Source organism: Argopecten irradians, chromosome 1 (assembly GCF_041381155.1).
Source record: "Argopecten irradians isolate NY chromosome 1, Ai_NY, whole genome shotgun sequence".
In the NCBI taxonomy this organism is placed as follows: Eukaryota; Metazoa; Mollusca; class Bivalvia; order Pectinida; family Pectinidae; genus Argopecten; species Argopecten irradians.
The window spans coordinates 59,203,801-59,231,571 of record NC_091134.1 but is presented as its reverse complement, the minus strand read 5'-3'; the positions used below and the strand labels follow the sequence as shown (position 1 = coordinate 59,231,571).

General features: G+C 38.6%; 1 protein-coding gene across 2 annotated transcripts in view; it reads left to right on the top strand.

Moving 5' to 3' along the window:
- The window catches only part of LOC138335601 (PH-interacting protein-like), a 31,281-nt gene extending 24,852 nt beyond the window's left edge, over positions 1 to 6,429 (top strand). For both annotated transcript variants that reach the window (XM_069284783.1, XM_069284776.1), the window contains exons 31-35: positions 1,512 to 1,664; positions 2,200 to 2,315; positions 2,761 to 3,011; positions 3,260 to 3,427; positions 3,719 to 6,429. In XM_069284783.1, the coding sequence (XP_069140884.1) occupies positions 1,512 to 1,664; positions 2,200 to 2,315; positions 2,761 to 3,011; positions 3,260 to 3,427; positions 3,719 to 4,362 (1,332 nt within the window). In that variant the 3' untranslated portion in view covers positions 4,363 to 6,429. The remainder of the gene's footprint in view (positions 1 to 1,511; positions 1,665 to 2,199; positions 2,316 to 2,760; positions 3,012 to 3,259; positions 3,428 to 3,718) is intronic.
- The last annotated feature ends 21,342 nt before the right edge of the window (positions 6,430 to 27,771 follow it).

Sequence of the window (27,771 nt, the reverse complement as noted above, 5' to 3'; positions counted from 1 at the left end):
CCCTGAAGTAATTTTGCTGTCAGTCTCATCAACTACCCTGAAGTAATGTTTGCTGTCAGTCTCATCAACTACCCTGAAGTAATGTTTGCCTGTCAGTCTCATCAACTACCCTGAAGTAATTTTAGTCTGTCAGTCTCATCAACTACCCTGAAGTAATGTTTGCCTGTCAGTCTCATCAACTACCCTGAAGTATTTTTAGTCTGTCAGTCTCATCAACTACACTGTGAGTAATTTTAGCCTGTCAGTCTCATCAACTACCCTGAAGTATTTTTAGTCTGTCAGTCTCATCAACTACCCTGTAAGTAATTTTAGCCTGTCAGTCTCATCAACTACCCTGAAGTAATGTTTGCCTGTCAGTCTCATCAACTACCCTGAAGTAATGTTTGCCTGTCAGTCTCATCAACTACCCTGAAGTAATGTTTGCCTGTCAGTCTCATCAACTACCCTGAAGTAATGTTTGCCTGTCAGTCTCTCAACTACTGAGTTTCTCATCTCATCAACTACCCTGAAGTAATTTTGCCTGTCAGTCTCATCAACTACCCTGAAGTAATTTTAGTCTGTCAGTCTCATCAACTACCCTGAAGTAATTTTAGTCTGTCAGTCTCATCAACTACCCTGAAGTAATGTTTGCCTGTCAGTCTCATCAACTACCCTGAAGTAATTTTAGTCTGTCAGTCTCATCAACTACCCTGAAGTAATTTTAGTCTGTCAGTCTCATCAACTACCCTGAAGTAATTTTAGTCTGTCAGTCTCATCAACTACCCTGAAGTAATTTTAGTCTGTCAGTCTCATCAACTACCCTGAAGTAATTTTAGTCTGTCAGTCTCATCAACTACCCTGAACGCAATTTTAGTCTCATCAACTACCCTGAAGTAATTTTAGTCTGTCAGTCTCATCAACTACCCTGAAGTAATGTTTGCCTGTCAGTCTCATCAACTACCCTGAAGTAATGTTTGCCTGTCAGTCTCATCAACTACCCTGTAAGTAATTTTAGTCTGTCAGTCTCATCAACTACCCTGAAGTAATGTTTGCCTGTCAGTCTCATCAACTACCCTGAAGTAATGTTTGCCTGTCAGTCTCATCAACTACCCTGAAGTAATGTTTGCCTGTCAGTCTCATCAACTACCCTGAAGTAATTTTAGTCTGTCAGTCTCATCAACTACCCTGAAGTAATTTTAGTCTGTCAGTCTCATCAACTACCCTGAAGTAATTTTAGTCTGTCAGTCTCATCAACTACCCTGAAGTAATTTTAGTCTGTCAGTCTCATCAACTACCCTGAAGTATTTTTAGTCTGTCAGTCTCATCAACTACACTGTGAGTAATTTTAGTCCTGTCTCAATATTGATGTGGCGATGGTGCTTTTAGATGTCACGGCCATACTTTACTTCTATAGCTAGCCTGAAAATACCTCTAGATTTACACTCAATTCTTTGTACATTATTAACAAACAAGCTCATCATATTTAGAGATAGGGTTCAACAGAGAAGTTAATGTGATGTTTTGACTTGTAGAATTACAACTGTGTCATTGAGGAGCCTATGGACCTGGGAACTGTCAAAGAGAATTTAGACAATGGGGTATACTCGGACCCTACAGAACTATGCAAGGACATTCGGCTGGTCTTCCACAACTCTAAAGTCTACAATACAAACAAACGGTCGAGGGTAAGTATAACGCAATCCTACTTGCTGCCCCCATAATTTATATATAATGAGAATACTATGCTGGGATCTTATCTATTCTCTTGTTTCTAGTAATGATAATGCTTATTCTTGTTTTTCTTGATACTGCTGTACTTTCAGACTTACCTGCTATATTGAACAATGAAAGCTCTGTGTTTGTCCCTATTCAAAGAGAGTTTGTACTATTTTCAGCTGTATGTTTCAATAAGGTAGCACTATAAATTGGCCATAGTTTATACAGCCACAAGGAGACATATACTGCAGTATTAGGGGAAGTAGTCCTTTAAAACCTGGACCTGTTGATACAATGCAACATAAACTGCACTATATGTGTTCATCATGGAAATATTGTAAAGCTTCTTGATATACTTTCGACGTTTTAATATAAATTATTAAAGAACAGAAGAACATAATATGAATGAAGAATTTAATAGGATATCATTGATTTCTAATTGAAATATTCCAAGCAGTAATATCATGTTTTTATTTAACCATTGCTATTGGTATTGATTTGTAGATCTATACAATGACGTTACGACTGTCAGCAATGTTTGAAGAACAGATAAAGGATATTGTGGGGGATTGGAAATCTGCTAAGAAACGCATGTCTCGGTCCAGGAGTATAACCGAAAAGTTAGTATACACTTAAAATGTAGCCTTACAATGCAGGCCAAAGTTAGTAGACACTTAAAAAGTAGCCTTACAATGCAGGCCAAAGAAGGTCTTAGAAGGTTGAAGATGTCAAACTTGACGTGTGATTGGAAGTTTAAAATGACATATTCAGTTCAGCTGTTTTCGGAAAATATGATCCATACCAAAGGAGATATTTACAGACTGTTATTGTAAATAAAAATATATCGTAATAGAATCATTAAGAATGGTTGAAGTCTCCAAAGGTTGTGAACTGATGCATTCATATATTGCGACTCTAAATGTATGACCATATGATTAAATATTAATTAATAATGTTGGTAATCCCCCAGATTCAAAAGTGAACATTTTAGCAATTAATTTTTGATAAAAAAAGTCATGGTTTTATGCAAGATTTTCTGACATATTTGGTACAAACTTTGTTTAGTTCCCGGTATACAGAGCGGCGACTGACTCTCAACAGTCTATCTTCGGAAGATTTACATGATACAAGTAGTGCAAGACCTGGTCCTTCATCGTCAGGACTGATGTCCACACGGCGAACCCAGCGTATGATGAGCTCCTCAACAACCCAACCTGACGATGATGACGATGAGGATGAGGATGTAGAGGTTGATGTGGAGATATCAGGACCAAGTACACGATCTTCAAATTCTAACCATGTGGGCAAACGCACACGTGAGTTAACAACTAGCCAGGTTTTATATTGATTTTGTTAGGTTAACATCAATACAGTTTTAATGCTCTATTAATGGATGGATGAGAGGTTGTTGCTTCACATAAGGAAAGATATAGTATTTGTTGCTTTGTGAGGTTTTAAGGTTGACCAGCTATGTTGTGTAAAAATTGCAATCTTACCATTCTCTTGACTCTTAACATTCTACTGAAATATGCTGATACCATATGTGTTCTGGGCAATCCTTCAGGAAAATCAAGGCTCAAGAAGGTGGAACCTAACCATTACGATTCAGAGACAGAAGTAGAGAGCGATACAGAGGAGGAAGAAGAAGAAAGCCCACCTGCAAAATCTCAACGAAATCGTCCAACAAAAGCTTCATCATCAAGACAATCACAAAACAAGTGCAATGGCAAAGGTTTGTGTGGTGAAGTTTAAAAGAAGTTTAGTCATGTTATACATTCCATTTCAACTGTTTGTCAAAATTTTCACTAGGAATTTACGACCTTGCACAAATTTTAAGTTTCTTCTGATTTTTACAGCTTTTGTCTCATTACAATGGTATGCCTTAATTGAAATTGAAGCATGCGTTGTATGAACCTTGGCATTATGTTAAGATAGTGAGAATTACTTTAAATCAATTAAGAACACTGCAATCACTTGAAATTGGTTGATTACTATTAAGACTATGTATTGTCTTACATTTTAGGTAAAATGCCCGTGACATCAAATGGTCAACACAAAACAAGAGCTGCAACAGGATCAATCAAACCTAGGCGGTACTGTGTTGATGGATCATTCACCGATGAAGACAAATCATCGTTAAAAACTGCATCCCCATCTCGTTCATCTTCATCTTCATCGTCAGCAACAGAAGTTGACTCTAATGACAGTAGTTCATCAAGTTCATCCTCATCTTCATCAGACTCAGACTCGTCATACAATTGTGATGAAGCCAAACCTTCAAGACATACTAGAAGGAGTAAACCTGTGCGACCTTCAGTCAAACCAAGGTTAAAAGCTTCAGATAACAGTTTTGTGATAGATAGAAATAAAAAGAAATCAAATAATAATTCCAAAGTGAAAAAGACCAGTAATAGTGCTACCTCATCACGGCGAGCAAAATCGTCAGGGACAGTTAAACGCACGACCAGAAATCAGGGTCGTCAGACTGTGAGGTATCAAGAGGACAGTGATGGTGAACCTGATGATTCTCGGGGTCAGGAGGGGTCAGGGTCGGGCACGGACTCGGACTACAGTGTTGGACACGATCGGCCAGATATCAGCACTAGTAGCCGAGGGAGGGTCAGAAAACTCACAGCCCGGGCTAGGGCAAGTCTCATGGGGGAATAAGTGTCAATGGGTTGTGTCCAGTGTGTCATAGAATTCTGTTTGTTAATATCATAGATGTTTACTGCTAAATTATTGAAATGCTGTCACAATTTGTCTAAATTTATTCCTGCTTGATGGGGTATAAGCTGCAAAATCAGAATTGTGCCAAAATGCAATTATACAAAAAGTGATGGAAACTTTGGCTACACACCGAAATATATTCATGCCATATTATTTTCTCATAAAATACAAATATATAAGGAAAGTAATACTATGTATCAGATGCTTGTTCAAGAAGTATATTATTTTTCAGATATATATATATATATATATATATATATGGTTGGTAAATATTGCCTAAAATAATCAAATCTATAAAAAGAGAAAACAACAGTTTTGACGATCTGAGATGCTGGTACGTGTACCATTGTTGAACAAAGCTATTCACCGTAAGGATTCAGATCTCTGTGCATAACTCTTACCATAGGCATATATGTTGCATTGCAAAACTCAATCATGTTTTATATTGATTGATTCCAACACCATTAAAGCAGTGTATAAATTTGGTAATGATCTCCGCTAGCAATAAAGATTCTATGTGTTAAATGGATTGTTTTGAGTCCTTTTATTATACAGTTATCTGCCCTTTAGAGATTGACCCTAAGGGGAAATTGTAATGCTGTTGGTGAGTGTAGGCAGCCAATATACATTCTCCAACCCCTGACTTTATTGTCTGTCAATCTACTAAAAATTGACCCCTAAAAATTCATAATGAACCCATCCAGCTTTTGATTTAGAAGAGGTCAAATGTGCATTCAGGAGAATAGCACTATCAATTTTTGAGAAAAATTAAAAACTTTTCTCATTCGAAGTAATTTGGTTACAATCAATACCAGACGGCTCCAATGGGAAGATAACTGTGAAATGAAAGGACTCTACAAAACAAGTTTTTACAAGTGTGTCCAACGAAGACAATATGTTAATTATTTGTTGTTCTTGTGAGGTGTAAATTTCTATCTAGGCCTATATATACTAATTAATTACTAGAGTGCAATGATTTGTTTTAAGTGTGTGTCTACTCAATAATATTTCAGATACATGCATTTGCATATGTTTGTGTGAAAATGAAATTTTGAGAAGTTTGCTAGGACTACACAATGAATGGCAATATAAATTATAGAATTTGAAAATTGTAAAGCATTGGCATATTATAAATTGAATTTTAAATCTTATTAATTAACTTGATAGTCATTCTGTCTCTCTTGGTAAATGTTTCAATAATCAGTGGAATTATTGGGATTACATCACAGGACATGCTCTGTGATATATGTTTATAGATGTTACTAGTAACTGTATTGTACCTGGGAAGGTTCATTCTATTTATTGTTCACTTTGCAAATATACCGAGACATCGTGGATTTTTTCTTCTTCATGAATATAAGTGTTCTGTAATTAAATCTGGTTAATACTGAAAAACAAATAACATATAAAAAGACAAATACTGGTGCAGATAATTTTTTCAAGCTTCACCCAATATTTTTATCTTGTTTCTAAATTAAAAAAAAAATAGCCATATATCAAGAAAGAAAAGATGGGCTTAACGCTGTTTTGAATTTGTCTCAAGCATTGGATAGTTTGGTGCAAAGATTTTATGTGGAAATAAGCAAACAAAGTGTATGAGTGACCTTGGTATGTGACTATTGCTGTGTTGATACATAGATACTGTACATGTGATGTGGAGTAAGATTTATATACTTCTTACCCTTGTATTCATATTGCTCAAAAAAGTATTCCAGAATGTGTTGTATGAATGTTACTGCATCACATGGCGATATTTCATCTGTAAAATTGTTTCTTCTTGTACAGGTCTTTCCCTTTTCTGGATTTTTTTTTTATTATTATATTTTTTAGGTTACTAGCTGAGACAAAATGACCTATTCTAATCGCCATTTGTCAGTCAACGTGCGTCTGCGTCTGTGAACAAATTATATTTTCATTTTCTTCAAAACTGCTGAAACCAATTCAATGAAATTTTGCACAAACCTGCTAAGACATAAAGCCAAACAAAATTCACAATTGGTATAGGGCCTTAAGACCCTTCACAATTGGTATAGGGCCTTAAGACCCTTCTACCACATATGTGCATGAAGAAGATTTTTGAAATTTTACCCCTTCTGGCCCCTCCCACAGGGTGGAGGCCATATAATTCACAGGTGCAGACGGGGGTAGGGAAATGGGGGTTATGATTAAAAAGAATACAAAGTCTTGAAAATGTGTAAACAACTATTTATTCTGTTTAGTTGTAAACAGTGTTAAATTTCATTTAATAAAAAGTATATGATTCATTTAAAACTTATATATTGCATTATTTATTTCCAATTGACACAAGAATAAACATTTCATTCATACAAAATAATCATGTACTTCAATCAAAGATTACTGTGCTGTATCATCAGCTACATGGATAAAAGTGTGTGAAAAATTTAATAAATGTAGAATCTTTTGTAGCAAAAGTGTTCAATGTGTTTAGTTGGCAATAATGACGCTTACTTCATCAAATCATTTCTACACTTGCTCCAACATTGCCTTTAGTTAGTGGCCAGGAATATCTTTCATTACTTCATTTTAATGCTTGTGTAATGATATGTGCCAAATTTCTTTTCACTGGGTTGAAAGTTTGTTTATGTCTGTTGCTTGTGACAAATGGTGGCTTAAGCTGTGTAAAGTGGAATTAGACATAAATTTTTGAGGGAATAAATTTCTAACATATAAAAACTCTGGTAGTTACATTATTGATTTATGTATGTTAGAAGAAAAAAAATCTGTTTGATGTTATCCTCGTAACATAAAGGACATAATAGGTCACAAGAGCAGATAACTCTGAACAGTAAAAGAAGTAATATTAAATGTCATATTGATGGTGCCTACTTACATTCTGGCTTTATAAGTTATCAAATTTTTATTGCTGTATTTGACCCAATAAGCACCCATGTCCCTATAAGTGCCCCTCCTTTTTGAGGCCTCAATTTCAAATGCCCAGGCATAAATAAGACCAAAACTACACTAACTAAACTGCATAGATTTGAATAATTTCATCTAATTCGCACTTTTTTGTTTTTTTTTTCAATTTTTTTAACGCCCTGGGCACTTATTGGGTGGAGAATGATAGTTTTAATGCATGGAATCCCTTGTTTGCTGTTGTTATAACACATTTAGCCAATTTTTTATCTACTGTAAGTCAATTTACATTGAAAATATTTACTGAAGTTCATGAACAATTTCAAGATGTGATATATAGCCTTTCATTCACTACTTCTAAATCAGAAATAATGTTTTGATGCCAAGGCATGCTTCAGAATTTGTACAATTATTAAAGTTTTAATTATCTATCCATAAGGAAAAAACCCAGCTGATTTAAACTAATTTAAATTATCATTTGTACTGATATTTAGTAAATTATTATTCAAGATCGTTAAAAAGACTTATCAGAATAAATTGTTTTTAAATTCTGTATAAAACTTAATAATGGCTACTGTGTATTAGTAAATGTTTGCAGCAATATCATTGTAGTGCAGTTCTTGGTTGTGTTAAACCGAGTTGTTGATTTGTGAATGATGTCAAATTTCAATGTAATATGGTCAGTTTTCTGAATTTAGTGTGAGATAATGATCACCCCGGATATAATGAGAGCTTTTTTTTGTAAAATAAAAGTTTTAGCTTTTGATAACTGTAACGAATAATGCACATTTCTTGATGTGGTATAATCATAAAATACTTCATTGATTTGATGAAACTGTATTTTCAATAGATGAAATTAAAGGACTTTCTGTATTGGATAGATAAGCATGTTATTCTTGCTTACATGCAACAGATTTGATTCAATACATGTATTACCTGAAGTCTCATGGTAATTTTTTGTTTTTAAATATTTTTGTTGTTGATGAATAAATGTTTGAATGTTTATGTATATGTTGAATGTAGTTGAAAAAGTCAAATTTTCTGTTTTGAAATTCGAATTTGTTGAGTGTAGCTATTTATAAGGTGTTCATATATAAACAGTATGTACATACATGTATAAGGCTTATTATCATCAATTCACTTGTGCCCCATACAGCTGTGCTTGTATTAAGGGCTGGATTTTCCTGACCATTACAATCTTTGTACATTAACTGCTAACGGGTGTCATCTGTTCCAAATTGTCTGGCTGCATTTGATCTTTTAACATTCCTTTGCGGCCAGTTGTATGAAATACAAAATGAATATTTTTTCCAGAACTATGTCTCGTGTCTTATTTGTGCTCTTTCCGAGAGTTGTTTTATGTGATATTTGCCACTGAGACCAACAACAATAACTAACAGGCCAGAGACGTGATATTTGGCCTATAGCACACTGGGTTGAAGGGCTAAACAAAATTGTTCAGATGAATGACCTAGACCTTCAGTTATGTTAGCATGGGTCAAATCAGAAACACATATTAACCAACATTTTAAAAGGTCTTCGCAATATCTACATAATACATGTAAGAGGCCATGAAACTGGATATTGGACATGCAGCAAGCTGGAACAAATGTTATCGAATTGGTTAAAGTGAACAGTCGGGCAAGGATGGCTAAAGTCGGTAAAAATGGTGTGAATGTATCCAGCATAATTTCTTATGAAACGGAAAAATAAAATCTCTCGTCAATATCTGTCTGCGTACGAAGAAATTAATTTAAAGTATGGAAATTCTAAAACGTCCCTCCCGGCTCACTATGTCCGTGGTTACATTTCCACGCAGCCTCGCTTTCAATGCTTTCAACTTGTTTTTACTTTAAAGTTATATGTGCCGTAACTGGGCGATAATTTTGACATGCTATTTTTTCATCATTAATTTATTAAAAAACAAAAGGTTTGATGAATAAAGCTGTAAAAACCATTCAAATGGCTTCTGATGACTTATAAACGTTAGTTATAATACTGAAATTTTGTACTGAAAAATTGTTGTTTTTTTGCTTTAAATATGTTTAAATGAAAACATATCTGCAGAAGTCACTTTATAATTACTAAAAACATTGTAACAATGTGTAATGAAATTGTAGACCACAATTTGGCTTCATGGTCTCACCGTATGTACTCATTTCACTTCACTATTGATGTAAATAAATGATTTTTGGCAATACTGCCAAAAATCATTTTCAGCTCTTATTTGTACATGTAAAATTAAAACCTATGCATTGAAAGCACTGTAATTTTCAAAAAGTTGGTAATTTTTGGTGATGAATAACATATTAAAAGCTCATCTTGATTCGTGAGTATGAAAAATACGGCACATATAACTTTAATGGTCAGAACTGGGAAACTAAGCAGAACTTGACCGTCGTATTAATATGTGAGAACTTTTGGAAGGCCAATGAACGCATTTAGACTGGTTTTCTTTGCCCGACTATTTACTTTAAAATTAATAACATTGACCTTCATTCAAGGTAACATGAGTAAAAACTACAATATCATAACAAATTCTTGTCAGTAACTGATGGACCAAAAACCTGATATTAGGCCTACAGCATATTGAAATGAAATAGCTTCCAAATTGGTTCAAATGAATGATCTTGACCTTTATTTAAAACAAGAGGCTCATAGGCCTTTACGGTCACCTGCGTTTGGATACAGAATGAACAAAGACATACAGTAAAAACTATATTGGCCCATCAGGTCTTATATAAATCACAAATAACTAAATGAACTATATATTTTATGATTGGTACGAGTTCGCCAAATTCTATGAGTACGGGTTCGCCAAGCTTTAGTACGGATTCGCCATGCTTCGGTACGAGTTCGCCAAATGTACCGATGAGCTATCAATTGAAGTTGGCGCATACCCTGACCTTAACGATATATAATTCTCAATTTTGCTTGTTACAAGCATTTTCATTGGCTTAGAAATTTACTATATCAGCCCATTAAGGAAAAAATTACGTCGCCGTTTGTAACGTTGCTTCTGATTTGCTGAGATGACGGCGTAATGATTTCATAGACAAAGGAATCCCAAAATGAATTTTGAATATTGAAGAGATTATCTTTAGTAAATGATATTATATATCGTGACGCCATACCATTGTTCTACTGTGTGTCTTGCCCTGGGTAAGATATTTCTCTTACACTCTGGTTGAGATTCTCTTGTCTCACCCCAAGGGCATATAGAACTACATGAACTAAGGAGGACTGAAGAACAGCGGGGAATTAAACTTCAATAATCTTTCCTCTATGCTGTTTGTAATTATATGATATAGCCTTTTCAGTAATTACTGTTAATACATTTATTGTTTCCTTATGTTTTACAGAATGTCAGCATGCATGTATCATTTCAAACAGGAAACAGTCTAGGAGAAGAATGTCAGGCATGCATGTATCATTTCAACAGGAAACAGTCTAGGAGAAGAATTGTGTGTTGTGAACAAAAAGAAGTAATTTTCAACTATGGAAGCTTAATATTGTATCATTTTCAATCCGAAAATAATTACTTATCATCATCTTCAAATTCCGATTATTGTGAATTTAAACTGTAATATGATTTAAGCATTATACCTGTTAATTTGTTTATTATTCTATGACATGTCCATGCTTGAAATGAAAGGGATAATTAAAAGATTATTTAAATTTTAAAACACAATATGGTTTTAGCTGTTTATATTTTTGTCAAAAACATATTAAGCTTATCGTTCATAACACACTAATCATCACCTTCAAGACAAATTAATGAAAATCAATTAAACATTAATTTGTATAACACAGGTCGTCTTATGTTTTCCCCGCCTTGACTATCAATGTTCCCTGATCACTCTGAAAGTATTGTATTTTACCTTTTTTTCGGTCACCACATGAACGTAGCCTTTAATTCAATCGCACCAATGAGACATACATTTACTACATTCATTATAACCACTGTAAGGCAATTCTGCAAGATCAGCGAACATTGTTGATTTTACCTTGAATATCTACATGATCAGGTAGCGTTTACCATATGTAACAGGAGAGGGAGAAAAGTTAGCGGCAAGACCGGGGATTCGATCCCGGGGACTCTCCGAACACTAGCTGAGTGCCTCTACCGGAGCTGAACTACCTGGTCATCGATCAATCGACCAAGTCCAGTCCCGCTACAACTCCTCCCTCCTTTTTTGAATACATACGAGAACCTTTTCAAACACCACAGCCGGTTGGTTATTTAGTTTTGGGTGCCAATTCTGTAACAGGAGAGAAGGAAAATGTAGCTCTTCCGATCTGAGCTACCTGATCACCGATAATAAAGACCAGTCTGATGCCCGCTACAAATATTTATCTGGTTATTTTATCTCCCTTCCTATTTTCAAGCTCTACATTTATGACTTAGAATCTTACCTGGTGGGAAAAAATATATTTTGTCTTACAAATCTTGACAAATTGTTGCACACTGTGATTGTTGCAAGCTAATCTACGTATCCGCTAGCTGATTACTGTTGATTGTTAATGATCTCAAAACACACTAATTACTTATTGTGCCATTTTAAGTAAATAGATTCTACTCTTTTCAAATATTCCTGATTATCTATTCATGTTGTAATATCTTTAAAACATTGACATGTTGCACGGAGTACGGCGGACCAGCCCGCCGATGTTTTGGACATCTGCTAGATATTTCAGTTTCAGGTTACGGTGGCCAATAAAAGGAAACAAACACAATGCGGTTTTCATATGTTATTTCTTGCTAAATACAAACAGTTTCTTGTGCAAGTTGTCAAGCATTTATGGGGGAATAGTTTGCATTGAAATTGTCACCTTCATACATCGGTTTTGGGACTCCCTGGACATTGTATTTCCCCATTTTTTTTGATGCGTCGTTAAATATACTGATAGGTAGATTTTTTAAGCATTTTCAGCCCTGAAAAGTAACCACTGCGCAAATAATATACCAGTATTTTACGGTATATTGATATTGGGATTATATTCCCAAACTTTTTATCATTATATATTTGCCAATAACTATGTTTATTTGGGATATCAGAAATATTCTGATGGTCTTTTACACACAAATTGTTTATTTGAATTTTAACAATAATTGCGATAACATGGAACATTAGAACTTAATATCAGAATAATGATAAATAATTGATGAGTATTCTCATGACGTAAAATCGGTTACAAAACACGCCAGTTGATGTTATGGAATTACAGAATTAGATTTTTAAGAATTGTTTACATATCTAGGTCACAGAGAAAAATAAATGTTAATGTGGTAGCGTTTTTTAGGTCATTCTGACCGATACGAAGGTCAGGATGACCTTATTGTCATCGTGTTTCGTCCGTCGCCGTCCGCCCGGTGCCGTCTGTTGCGTAAAGACTATTTATACAAAAGCCTAATCCCTCCTTCATCCCTTTGGATGGATGTACAATCCATATTTTGGTTTGAAGCTGTTTGTTTGATTGCTTTGTTTGAGTTTTACGGGCCCACTCGACCAACTAAGGTCATTTAGGGCCCAAATACAAGTCATGCAATTAATATCAGGGATAAAAGTTTAGGGTAAGAAAAAGCAAGTCAAGGACTACTAAACACAGATTGTAAACGTTAATTTGGATAAAAAATAGGTTTTGAATGGGATCTTAAAAAATAAATTTGGCTAAAAACACATGAGGGAAACTTTCATTTCACAATGTTGCATGGAAACGATGAGAAATGTTGAGGTTGATACGAATGTATGCATGGATGAAAAGGGGAAAAGTTCTTATTTTGCTTGAAAATAAACGATCTCTTTGATGATAATTAAAAATACGATTTATGTCTTCACGGCATGAAAACAACGTGTACATGTCGGGAGGAATCGTTAGGTATTATTTGGATCTCGTAAGTGTTTAAAAATCAAATACAATGGCAATAAAATATGCTCCACTGTGAAGAGGAGAATTCACATGCTTGGCATGTAGGAGGATTCCCTCCCTCTCAATAGATAGGAATGTGGTAAAAATTTTTGTGTGTCCAGTTTCGGAGCCTGAGAGAGTACAACTATTCACTCATGCTGCGGTCTCTTCGACGGAACAGTTTATGGATTAAGTGGTAGGGTTGACAATTTTAAACCGTTTATGGTTTGTTTCCGGTAGGTCACACCTTTGTTGCTACATGGTGTTTTGTGTCGGTTGTATAGGTTAGTTTCCAAATCTGTTCTTGTGCTATGGCGTATGAGGTGTGTCTGAGATGCTTTCATCTCAGCATGTTAATTTCCCCTTGTATACCCACATGACTGGGAGATCCACAGATAAGTAATTTGAGTTATAGAAGATAATCGAAATGTTCGGATTAAAAGATTTTGGATTTAGAGTATTTCTAGGGCTTCTTGATTTCAAAGCCTGAAGAACCGAAAGAGAGTATGAACAGATGATTGCCTTTTCAATGCGGTGTTCTTTCGATATGGTCAAGCGCCAGACCGATAGCACATGCTTCCACAGAGAAAATGGAGGCAATATCCGGGAGTCGGATAGAGGAGCAGTGATTAGATGTACAGCATGCTGCCGCAACTTTATCACCATCTTTTGAATCCGTCAGTGTAGATCTGAACATGGTGCAGGGAAAGCCCTAATGCACTCCCGGAAAGGAGGATTTGTGTTCTTCGGGTAATGCACTGGGATTTTTGCCCTCTCATGTAGAGGATAAATGATATCAGAGGTGTTTGAATGAGCCATGGTGGTACATCCGATACGGTGTACTCGTCAATGGTTGTGGAAAGTTATATTAAGTTCCAGCAAAAATTTTGAAATTCTGATGCCAAATGTTGGTATGAGCTTTTGATTTTGTGTGGTAAATATTTCTTGGTGTTGTGGATTGAATACAAGTTAAATGCAGGATTTTTGGGGTTGGGATTTCAGTTGAGCAGGTCATACTGTAAGGATAATTTCTTTCGTCGATCGTAGGGGCGCCGGTGGCCGAGGGGTTAAGATGTTTGTCACGACATATATTACCACAAGCCCCTCCACTGGGATGCGGATGCGGGTGTTCGAATCCTATGTGGGGCAGTTGCCAGGTACTGACCGCTGGCCGGTGGTTTTTCTCCGGGTACTCCGGCTTTCCTCCACCAACAAACCTGGCACGTCCTTACATGACCCTGGCTGTTAATAGGACGTAAAAACTAAACAAACCAAAATCGTCGATTCGTCTAGAGATGGCTTCATTAGCTATCCCACATGGAGGACTCTTCACAGGTGTTGTTCGAAAAGCTCCAAGTGCGAGACGCAGTCCCTGATTCCTGTATAGGGTTCAAGCATCTGTAGATAGGTAGCTGCGAGCCGAGATCCATAGGACCAATAGAGCCGTAGTCAAGTTTTTGATTCTAATAAGTGCCCGATAGACCGATAGTAGTAACGCATTCCCGGTCTGCACCCCAATCAGAATGGGGGTGAAAGAACTTCGTAGAATGTTCAGCGCCTTCGAGCACTTATCCTTCAGATGTTTGATATGTGGAACAAAGGACAGTTTCGAATCAAATATTAGTCCAAGAAATTTAGTTTGTTCAACTACTGGAATTTTAATTCCATTGAGTGTGAGGTCAGGATCATTGTGTGGTTTTTCGTTTTTGGACAGAAGTGCATACAGACAGTTTTTGATCTTGAAAATCTGAAGCCATTTTCGTCAGCCCAATTTTGTAATTTGCCTAAACATTGTTTGTAGTTGCGTTCTATAGTGTGCATGTTTTTTGATCTGTAACAGAAGCATCATTAGGGAAAGGACAATCATATTTTATATAAATGAGCCTGGTCCGACCCCTAGGGGCTGAGGGCGAGTGGGGCACCAAAAGGGCAAATTTTTCTTATTTTAAGCTTTAAAATCCTACTCCCCCTTCATCCTTGGATGGATTTCATCCATATTTGGTGTGAAACTTCATTGGGGAAAGGACAATCATATTTTATATAAATGAGCTTGGTCCGACCCCTAGGGTCAGAGGGGCAGGGCCTCAAAAGGGCAAATTTTTCTTTATTTTAGCTTTAAAATCCTACTCCTCCTTCATCTTGTATGGATTTCATCCATATTTGGTTTGAAACATCATTGGGGGAAGGACAATCATATTTTAAATAAATGAGCCTGGTCCGACCCCTAGGGGCTGAGGGGTGGGGCCCAAAAAGGGCAAATTTTCTTATTTTTAGCTTTAAAATCCTACTCCTCCTTCATCCTTGGATGGATTTCATCCATATTTAGTGTGAAACATCATTAGGTAAGGACATTCATATTTTATATATTTGAGATAGGTGTGACCCCTAGGGGCTGAGGGGTGGGGCCCCAAAAGGGCGAATTTTCTTATTTTAAGCTTTAAAATCTCTACTCCTCCTTCATCCTTGGATGGATTTCATCCATATTTGGTGTGAAACATCATTTGGGATGGACAATCATATTTATATATAAATGATGCCTGGTCCGACCCCTAGGGGCTGAGGGGTAGGGCCCCAAAAAAGGCAAATTTTTCTTAATTTTAGCTTTAAAATCCAACTTCTCCTTCATCCTTGGATGGATTTCATCCATATTTGGTGTGAAACATTATTTGGGACGGACAATCATATTTTATATAAATGAGCGTGGTCCACCCCTAGGGGCTGAGGGGTGGGGCCCCCAAAGGGCAAATTTTCTTAATTTTAGCTTTAAAATCCTACTCCTCCTTCATCCTTGGATGGATTTCATCTATATTTAGTGTTAAAACATTATTGGGGAAGGATAATCATATTTGATGTAAAATGAGCCTTGGTCCGACCCTAGGGGCTGAGGGGTGGGGCCCCCAAATGGGGAAATTTTCTTAATTTTAGCTTTAAAATCCTACTCCTCCTCCATCCTTGGATGAATTTTATCCATATTTGGTGTGAAGCATCATTGAGGAAACACAATTATATTTTTATATAAATGAGTCTAGTCTGAAGCCTAGGAACTGAGGGGTGGGGCCCCAAAAGGGCAAATTTTCTTAATTTTTAGCTGGCTCACTTCCTGTTTTAAGGTTTCAGTCTCGATCTCAATAAAAATTGGTCTATAGGGGTTTTAATTGATGCGAACAACATGCAAACATTTCGTAAAGATTTTTGGTATTCCAAGATGGCCGCTGGCCCACTTCCCTGTTTTAAAGGTTTCAGTCTCCGATCTCAATGAAAATTGGTCTATAGGGGTTTTAATTGATGCCGAACAACATGCAAACATTTTCGTAAAGATTTTGGTATTCCAAGATGGCCGTTGGCCCACTTCCTGTTTTAAGGTTTCAGTCTCCGATCTCAATGAAAATTGGTCTATAGGGGTTTTAATTGATGCCGAACAACATGCAAACATTTTCGTAAAGATTTTGGTATTCCAATATGGCCGCTGGCCCACTTCCTGTTTTAAGGTTTCAGTCTCCGATCTCAATGAAAATTGGTCTATAGGGGTTTTAATTGATGCCGAACAACATGCAAACATTTTCGTAAAGATTTTGGTATTCCAAGATGGCCGCTGGCCCACTTCCTGTTTTAAGGTTTCAGTCTCCGATCTCAATGAAAATTGGTCTATAGGGGTTTTAATTGATGCCGAACAACATGCAAACATTTTCGTAAAGATTTTGGTATTCCAAGATGGTCGCTGGCCCACTTCCTGTTTTAAGGTTTCAGTCTCCGATCTCAATGAAAATTTGTCTATAGGGGTTTTAATTGATGCTGAACAACATGCAAACATTTTCTTAAAGATTTTGGTATTCCAAGATGGCCGCTGGCCCACTTCCTGTTTTAAGGTTTCAGTCTCCGATCTCAATGAAAATTGGTTTATAGGGGTTTTAATTGATGCCGAACAACATGCAAACATTTTCGTAAAGATTTTGGTATTCCAAGATGGCCCCTGGCCCACTTCCTGTTTTTAAGGTTTCAGTCTCCGGATCTTAATGAAAATTGGTCTATAGTGGTTTTAATTGATTTCAGAAGGGGGAACTTTAGGTAAGGACAATCATATTTTATAAAGGACCGAGGTAAGACCCATGGGGATAGTATGACCGAGGTCCAAAATGGGAGCTTTGCTGAAATTTGGCTTTAAAATCTGACTCCTCCTTATATTAATCCTTGAATGGGTTTCGACCATATTTGGATGAAGGGCTACCAAGTTTGTTCAACAAATGACATTTACCTTTTTCAGAAACTTACACATTCAACTAAGGAGTTCCTTGTATTGTTTATATTAATCGTTAACCAATACTTTATACTGTGACTTTGTTGTTTTGTGCCATGAGTCAGATGACCGTTTTAGGCCATGGGCCTCTTGTGAAAGAAAGGGAAAAAACCTGCTGAACAAACAATTAAATCGGTGTTTGCTATTTATAAGAAATAAAGGAATGTATCTTTTCCTGTTCATCTTAAACTGAAAATATTTGATTCACTTGTAATGACAGTTTTATTAGCTCACCTGGCCCGAAGGGCCGGTGAGCTTATGTCATGGCGCGGCGTCCGTCGTCCGTCGTCCGTCGTCCGTTCTGTCCGTCAACATTTCCTTTAAATCGCTACTAGTCATAGAGTTCTGCATGGATTGTAACCAAAATTTTGGCCACAAACATCCTTGGGGGAAGGGGAACAGAACTTGTATAAATTTTGGCTCTGACCCCCCAGGGGCAGGAGGGGCGGGGCCCAATAGGGAAAATAAAGGTAAATCCTATAAAAACGCTACGCTAGGGGATACTTGTCCTAGAGTTCTGCATGGATTGTAACCCAAATTTGGCCACAAACATCCTTGGGGGAAGGGGAACAGAACTTGTATAAATTTTGGCTCTGACCCCCCAGGGGCAGGAGAGGGGCGGGGCCCAATAGGGAAAATAAAGGTTAAATCCTATAAAACGCTACTTGTCCTAGAGTTCTGCATGGATTGTAACCAAATTTGGCCACAAACATCCTTGGGGGAAGGGGAACAGAACTTGTATAAATTTTGGCTCTGACCCCCGGGGGGCAGGAGGGGCGGGGGCCCAATAGCAGAAATAGAGGTAAATCCTATAAAACGCTACTTGTCCTAGAGTTTTGCATGGATTGTAACCAAATTTGGCCACAAAACATCCTTGGGGGAAGGGGAACAGAACTTGTATAAATTTTGGCTCTGACCCCCGGGGGGCAGGAGGGGCGGGGCCCAATAGCAGAAATAGAGGTAAATCCTATAAAACGCTACTTGTCCTAGAGTTTTGCATGGATTGTAACCAAATTTGGCCACAAACATCCTTGGGGGGAAGGGAACAGAACTTGTATAATTTTGGCTCTGACCCCCTAGGGGCAGAAAGGGCGGGGCCCAATAGGGGAAATACAGGTAAATCCTATAAATCGCTACTTGTCCTAGAGTTCTGCATGGATTGTGACCAAATTTGGCCAGAAACATCCTTGGGGGAAGGGGGAAAGAACTTGTATAAATTTTGGCTCTGACCCCCCGGGGGCAGGAGAGGGTGGGGCCCAATAGGGGAAATAGAGGTAAATCATATAAATCGCTACTTGTCCTAGAGTTCTGCATGGATTGTAACCAAATTTGGCCACAAACATCCTTGGGGGAAGGGGAACAGAACTTTTATAAATTTTGGCTCTGACCCCCCAGGGGCAGGAGGGGTGGGGCCCAATAGGGAAAATAAAGGTAAATCCTATAAAACGCTACTTGTCCTAGAGTTCTGCATGGATTGTAACCAAATTTGGCCACAAACATCCTTGGGGGGAAGGGGAACAGAACTTGTATAACTTTTGGCTCTGACCCCCTGGGGGCAGGAGGGGCGGGGCCCAATAGGGGGAAATAGAGGTATATCCTATAAAACGCTACTTGTCCTAGAGTTCTGCATGGATTGTAACCAAATTTGGCCACAAACATCCATGGGGGAAGGGGGAATGAACTTGTATAAATTTTGGCTCTGACCCCCCGGGGGCAGGAGGGGCGGGGCCCAATAGGGGAAACAGGGGTAAATCCTATAAAATCGCTACTTGTCCCAGAGTTCTGCATGGAATGTAACCAAATTTGGCCACAAACATCCTTGGGGGAAGGGGGAAAGAACTTGTATAAATTTTGGCTCTGACCCCCTGGGGGCAGGAGGGGCGGGGCCCAATAGGGGAAATAGAGGTAAATCCTATAAATCGCTACTTGTCCTAGAGTTTGCATGGACTGTAACCAAATTTGGCCACAAAACATCCTTGGGGGAAGGGGGAAAGAACTTGTACCAAATTTTAGCTCTGACCCCCCGGGGGCAGGAGGGACGGGGCCCAATAGGGGAAATTAGAGGTAAATCCTATAAATCGCTACTTGTCCTAGAGTTCTGCATGGATTGTAACCAAATTTGGCCACAAACATCTTGGGGGAAGGGGGAAAGAACTGTATAAATTTTGGCTCTGACCCCCCAGGGAGCAGGAGGGTGGGGGCCCAATAGGGGAGAAATACAGGTAAATCCTATAAATCGCTACTTGTCCTAGAGTTCTGCATGGATTGTAACCAAATTTTGGCCACAATTACTCCTTGGGGAAGGGGAAGGAACAGAACTTGTCTATAAATTTTGGCTCTGACCCCCGGGGGCAGGAGGGGCGGGGGCCCAATAGGGAAATAAGAGGTAACATATTCAAATTCCTTCAGAAAAGGAAACAATGAACCTGTATTCAGAATAAACCCATGACTTGACATTACACAACCAGTGGCTGTGAGCGATACAGGGCCCTCTGGGCCTCTTGTTATACTCATCAGAGGTATGGGGATTTGAAAATAAAAAAATGTAGAAAAATTCATTGGTAATTTTGTAAAACAATCCTGAAGTTAAGAAAGTGTACAAACAATTTCATGGTCTAATGTGAGCTAACAAGTTATCCGGTTTGAATTAAAGTTATATCAATCAACTTGCTGTTTTACAAAAGAATAATTGTTAAAAGTAGACCAATTGACCAATTTATTCAAAAATCACATGGTGATATTGATAAGTCTTCTAGAGGACGGACATATTCTATATTTAAGACATTTTGACATAGAAAAGCTTGCCTCTTGTCTTTCTATGCTGCAAAACAATACTTGTTAACTGATACTGTGGTCCCAGGAACTTGGTGACAGTAGCCATTAAGAATGGATATTTTCATTTAACATCAAATTAACAAGGAAAATGCTAAAGGTGCTATAAAATCATTTGACATATAACATCATAGGAAATATTAGAATGGGCTTCCAAGATTTTAGTATGTGTCTCTTTATTTTACACCTTGGTGTCCAAGGAGTCCAAACTGGAATGAACACCAGCCAAATTTATTTCTTATTGTACAAAACTACAGTAGTATTGACCTTAGAAATATATTCCTCCTATACTCGAGACCGAGCCATTTAGTACTTTCAGTACTTTGATTATTGACTGTATTGCCCGATATACCATAAACACCAATACCACTTTCAGAAACAGATTTCGTAAATGATTCAATAAATTAAGACAACACTGGGTTTTGAGAATTAATTATTTTGAGTGGATCAATGTTCTTCATAGAATCAAAGGAAATCCCGTTTTTTAGCTCACCTGGCCCGAAGGGCCGGTGAGCTTATGTCATGGCGCGGCGTCCGTCGTCCGTCCGTCCGTCCGTCGTCCGTCCGTCAACATTTCCTTTAAATGGCTACTAGTCATAGAGTTCTGGATGGATTGTAACCAAATTTGGCCAGAAATATCCTTGGGGAAGGGGAACAGAACTTGTATAAAATTTTGGCTCTGACCCTCAGGGGGCAGGAGGGGCGGGGCCCAATAGGGGTAATACAGGTAAATCCTATAAATCGCTACTTGTCCTAGAGTTCTGCACGGATTGTAACCAAATTTGGCCAGAAACATCCTTGGGGGAAGGGGAACAGAACTTGTATAAATTTTGGCTCTGACCCCCTTGGGGCAGGAGGAGCGGGGCCCAATAGGGGTAATAGAGGTAAATCCTATAAATCGCTACTTGTCCTAGAGTTCTGCATGGATTGTAACCAAATTTGGCCAGAAACATCCTTGGGGGAAGGGGAACAGAACTTGTATAAATTTTGGCTCTGACCCTCAGGGGGCAGGAGGGGCGGGGCTCAATAGGGGTAATAGAGGTTAATCCTATAAATCGCTACTTGTCCTAGAGTTCTGCATGGATTGTAACCAAATTTGGCCAGAAACATCCATGGGGGAAGGGGAACAGAACTTGTATAAATTTTGGCTCTGACCCCAGGGGGCAGGAGGGGCAGGGCCCAATAGGGGTAATAGAGGTAAATCCTATAAATCGCTACTTGTCCTAGAGTTCTGCATGGATTGTGACCAAATTTGGCCAGAAAAATCCTTGGGGGAAGGGGAACAGAACTTGTATAAAATTTTGGCTCTGACCCCCTTGGGGCAGGAGGGGCGGGGCCCAATAGGGGTAATAGAGGTAAATCTTATAAATCGCTACTTGTCCTAGAGTTCTGCATGGATTGTAACCAAATTTGGCCTGGGGAAGGGAACAGAAACATCCTTGGGGGAAGGGGAACAGAAAATCTTGTACTAAATTTTGGCTCTGACCCTCAGGGGGCAGGAGGGGCGGGGGCGGGGCCCAATAGGGGTAATAGAGGTTAATCCTATAAATCGCTACTTGTCCTAGAGTTCTGCATGGATTGTAACCAAATTTGGCCAGAAACATCCTTGGGGGAAGGGGAACAGAACTTGTATAAATTTTGGCTCTGACCCCAGGGGGCAGGAGGGGCAGGGCCCAATAGGGGTAATAGAGGTAAATCCTATAAATCGCTACTTGTCCTAGAGTTCTGCATGGATTGTGACCAATTTGGCCAGAAACATCCTTGGGGGAAGGGGAACAGAACTTGTATAAATTTTGGCTCTGACTCCTCGGGGGCAGGAGGGGCGGGGCCCAATAGGGGTAATAGAGGTAAAATCCTATAAATCGCTACTTGTCCTAGAGTTCTGCATGGATTGTAACCAAATTTGGCCAGAAACATCCTTGGGGGAAGGGGAACAGAACTTGTATAAATTTTAGCACTGACCCTGGGGGCAGGAGGGGCGGGGCCCAATAGAGGTAAATCCTATAAATTGCTACTTGTCCTAGAGTTCTGCATGGATTGTAACCAAATTTGGCCAGAAACATCCTTGGGGGAAGGGGAACAGAACTTGTATAAATTTTGGCTCTGACTCCTCGGGGGCAGGAGGGGCGGGGCCCAATAGGGTTGATAGAGGTAAATCCTATAAATCGCTACTTGTCCTAGAGTTCTGCATGGATTATAACCAAATTTGACCAGAAACATCCTTGGGGGAAGGGGAACAGAACTTGTATAAATTTTGGCTCTGACCCTCAGGGGGCAGGAGGGGCGGGGCCCAATAGGGGTAATAGAGGTTAATCCTATAAATCGCTACTTGTCCTAGAGTTCTGCATGGATTGTAACCAAATTTGGCCAGAAACATCCTTGGGGGAAGGGGAACAGAACTTGTATAAATTTTGGCTCTGACCCCCAGGGGGCAGGAGGGGCAGGGGCCCAATAGGGGTAATAGAGGTAAATCCTATAAATCGCTACTTGTCCTAGAGTTCTGCATGGATTGTAACCAAATTTGGCCAGAAACATCCTTGGGGGAAGGGGAACAGAACTTGTATAAATTTTAGCACTGACCCCTGGGGGCAGGAGGGGCGGGGGCCCAATAGGGGTAATAGAGGTAAATCCTATAAATTGCTACTTGTCCTAGAGTTCTGCATGGATTGTAACCAAATTTGGCCAGAAACATCCTTGGGGGAAGGGGAACAGAACTTGTATAAATTTTGGCTCTGACCCCCTGGGGGCAGGAGGGGCGGGGCCCAATAGGGGTAATAGAGGTAAATCCTATAAATCGCTACTTGTCCTAGAGTTCTGCATGGATTGTGACCAAATTTGGCCAGAAACATCCTTGGGGGAAGGGGAACAGAACTTGTATAAATTTTGGCTCTGACTCCTCGGGGGCAGGAGGGGCGGGGCCCAATAGGGTTAATAGAGGTAAATCCTATAAATCGCTACTTGTCCTAGAGTTCTGCATGGATTGTAACCAAATTTGGCCAGAAACATCCTTGGGGGAAGGGGAACAGAACTTGTATAAATTTTGGCTCTGACCCCCTGGGGGCAGGAGGGGCGGGGCCCAATAGGGGTAATAGAGGTAAATCCTAAAAAATTCTATTTGTCTTAGAGTTCTGCATGGATTGTAACCAAATTTGGCCAGAAACATCCTTGGGGTTAACAGAATTCGTATAAATTTTGGCTTTGACCCCCCTGGAGGAGAAAGAGTGGGTCCCAATAGGGGAATAAGAGGTAAATATCCAAATTTCTTCAGAAAAGAAACAATGAACTTATATTCAGAACATTACTTGGCATTACAAACCAGGTGAGCGATACAGGCCCTCTGGGCCTCTTGTTCATCTTGTTTTGTAGTTCGTCTTGAATGTTCTCTTTCTCCTTAGCTACTATTCGCTTGACCATTTCTATACGTTTCTTTTGCGTGTCTATAACCTGATCAGCATCATTCTTCAGTTTCTGTATTTCATTTTTAAGTTCATTTTTCTCACGTTGTAAATCATCGATCAAACCAGTATAATTTTCAGTATTTTTAGCCCACCATCATCAGATGGTGGGCTATTCAAATCGCCTTTCGTCCGTGGTCCGTCGTCCGTCCGTCCTTCCGTCCGTCCGTCCGTCCGTCCGTCCGTTAACAATTCTTGTTACCGCTATTTCTCTAAAAGTACTGAAGGGATCTTTCTCAAATTTCATATGTAGGTTCCCCTAGGACCCTAGTTGTGCATATTGTATTTTGGGACTGATCGGTCAACAAGATGGCCGCCAGGCAGCCATCTTGGATTTTGATAGTTAAAGTTTGTTACCGCTATTTCTCAGAAAGTACTCAAGGGATCTTTCTCAAATTTCATATGTAGGTTCCCCTAGGACCCTAGTTGTGCATATTACATTTTGGGACTGATCGGTCAACAAGATGGCCGACCAGCCGCCATCTTGGATTTTGATAGTTAAAGTTTGTTTACGGCTAAATTCTCAGAAAGTACTGAAGTGATCTTTCTCAAATTTCATATGTAGGTTCCCCTAGGACCCTAGTAGTGCATATTGCATTTTGGGACTGATCGTTTAACAAGATGGCCGCCAGGTAGCCATCTTGGATTTTGATAGTTAAAGTTTGTTACCGCTATTTCTCAGAAAGCACTGAAGGGATCTTTCTCAAATTTCATATGTAGGTTCCCCTAGGACCCTAGTTGTGCATATTGTATTTTGGGACTGATCGGTCAACAAGATGGCCGCCAGGCAGCCATCTTGGATTTTGATAGTTAAAGTTTGTTAACGCTATTTCTCATAAAGTATTGAAGTGATCTTTCTCAATTTTCATATGTAGGTTCCGTAGGACCCCAGTTGTGCATATTGCATTTTGGGACTGATCGGTCAACAAGATGGCCGACCAGCCGCCATCTTGGATTTTGATAGTTAAAGTTTGTTACCGCTAATTCTCAGAAAGTACTGAAGGGATCTTTCTCAAATTTCATATGTAGGTTTCCCCTACGACCCCAGTTGTGCATATTGCATTTTGGGACTGATCGGTCAACAAGATGGCCGACCGGTGGCCATCTTGGATTTTGATAGTTAAAGTTTGTTACCGCTATTTCTCAGAAAGTATTGAAGGGATTGTTCTCAAATTTCATATGTAGGTTCCTCTAGGACCCTAGTTCTGCATATTACATTTTGGGACTGATCGGTCAACAAGATGGCCGACCAGCAGCCATCTTGGATTTTGATAGTTAAAGATTGCTACGGCTATTTCTCATAAAGTATTGAAGGGATTGTTCTCAAATTTCATATGTAGGTTCACCTAGGACCCTAGTAGTGCATATTGCATTTTGGGACTGATCAGTCAACAAGATGGCTGCCAGGTAGCCATCTTGGATTTTGATAGTTAAAGTTTGTTACCGCTATTTCTCAGAAAGCACTGAAGGGATCTTTCTCAAATTTCATATGTAGGTTCCCCTTCCTGTACGAAATTCAGAATCGGATTCTGATCGGAAAAACAGAAATTCCGATTGGAATCCAATCGGATTCTTAAAAATTTACCAAAAATCCGATCGGACACGGATTCTGTGTGCAATATCTGATCGGATTCTAAGAAGCAAAAATCCCAGTCTGTAAAATCCTATTCTATATCCAGTTGGATTTTAGAGAACTGGAAAAATATTCCGACTGTGACACAGATTTCTGAACTTTGTAAATATTGACAGAGTCAGATTTTCTGACTTAGAGTTTTCACTGACACAGATTTCTGACTTAGAGTTTTCACTGACATACAGATTCCAAACTTTAACTTTAAACAGACAAAGATTTTCAAGCTTTGAGTATATATAATCCCACAAATTCACTTAAACACTTGAACATATTCATAAAAAACAATTAGTTATCTTCTTTTAATTTTAGTTTCATTTAAGATTTTTTTATCAGCAGATATTGATATAAAACATGTGTAATATCATCATACTAATATGAGCAAAGAGGCCAGCAAACATTTATTTTTGTGTCATATAGATTAACTTTGAAATCAATAATTCTACACAATATAATTTTTTCTACTATCCAAAGGAGTTTTCCAAATCAAATATGATTCAAACAGCAACTAGTCTATTTGGTATGGTGAAATGTAGTCTTTTTGCAAGGTTCAAGAATATATCCTGTACTATTATGATCATCAATACCATCAGTCTCTGGCAATTTTCATAATACATGTAACGGGTATTATAATAAATACATATTCCAATTAAAGAATTCATTTTATAAGTTCTTCTTATTTAATTATTTAATAGCTATCATAACAGGTAGGTAAATTAGGTCATTTTAAATTTTTCTGTCTTGATATTATATATGTATACTAATTAAGTCCAGATCCCAGGCCAGTGTGTATAACCAATATGTTGCTGAGATCTACATCTCTTATCATGTAGATGGGCCCAGCTGGGCACTGGACTAGGGAGGTCAAGGGATAGGATTCTGAGTCATAAAAATTCATGGGGCCAACCAAAGGGCATAGGTTTAATAAATAAAATATCTAAACAAGTATGATTTATCTATTAAATCTATTTACTGGAATATATGATAATTATGTTTACAGAATTATATAAACATGTCTGTAATGTAGTTGTTTTCAATCAAATATGTCAAATGAAAAACAAAATCACTTTTTAGCCCACCAGAAAGTACTGAAGGGATCTTTCTCAAGTTTCACATGTAGGTTCCCCTAGGGCCCTAGTTGTGCATATTGCATTTTGGGGACCAATCGGTCAACAAGATGGCCGACTGGCGGCCATCTTGGATTTTGATAGTTAAAGTTTGTTACCGCTATTTCTCAGAAAGTTCAAAAGGGATCTTTCTCAAATTTCACATGTAGGTTCCCCTAGGGCCCTAGTTGTGCATATTGCATTTTGGGACCAATCGGTCAACAAGATGGCCGACTGGCGCGCCATCTTGGATTTTGATAGTTAAAGTTTGTTACCACTATTTCTCAGAAAGTACTGAAGGGATCTTTCTCAAATTTCATATGTAGGTTCCCCTAGGACCCTAGTTGTGCATATTGCATTTTGGGACAGATCGGTCAACAAGATGGCCGACTGGCGGCCATCTTGGATTTTGATAGTTAAAGTTTGTTACCTCTATTTCTCAGAAAGTACTGAAGGAATCTATCTCAAATTTCATATGTAGGTTCCCCTAGGACCCTAGTTGTGCATATTGCATTTTGGGACAGATCGGTCAACAAGATGGCCGACTGGCGGCCATCTTGGATTTTGATAGTTAAAGTTTGTTACCGCTATTTCCCAGAAAGTACTGAAGGGATCTTTCTCAAGTTTCACATGTAGGTTCCCCTAGGGCCTAGTTGTGCATATTGCATTTTGGGACCAATCGGTCAACAAGATATCCGACTGGCGGCCATCTTGGATTTTGATAGTTAAAGTTTGTTACCGCTATTTCTCAGAAAGTTCAAAAGGGATCTTTCTCAAATTTCACATGTAGGTTTCCCCTAGGGCCCTAGTTGTGCATATTGCATTTTGGGACCAATCGGTCAACAAGATGGCCGACTGGCGGCCATCTTGGATTTTGATAGTTAAAGTTTGTTACCACTATTTCTCAGAAAGTACTGAAGGGATCTTTCTCAAATTTCATATGTAGGTTCCCCTAGGACCCTAGTTGTGCATATTGCATTTTGGGACAGATCGGTCAACAAGATGGCCGACTGGCGGCCATCTTGGATTTTGATAGTTAAAGTTTGTTACCGCTATTTCCCAGAAAGTACTGAAGGGATCTTTCTCAAATTTCATATGTAGGTTCCCCTACAAGATGGCCGACTGACGGCCATCTTGGATTTTGATAGTTAAAGTTTGTTACCTCTATTTCCCCAGAAAGTACTGAAGGGATCTCTCTCAAATTTCATATGCATGTTCCCCTTGAACCCTAGTTGTGCATATTGC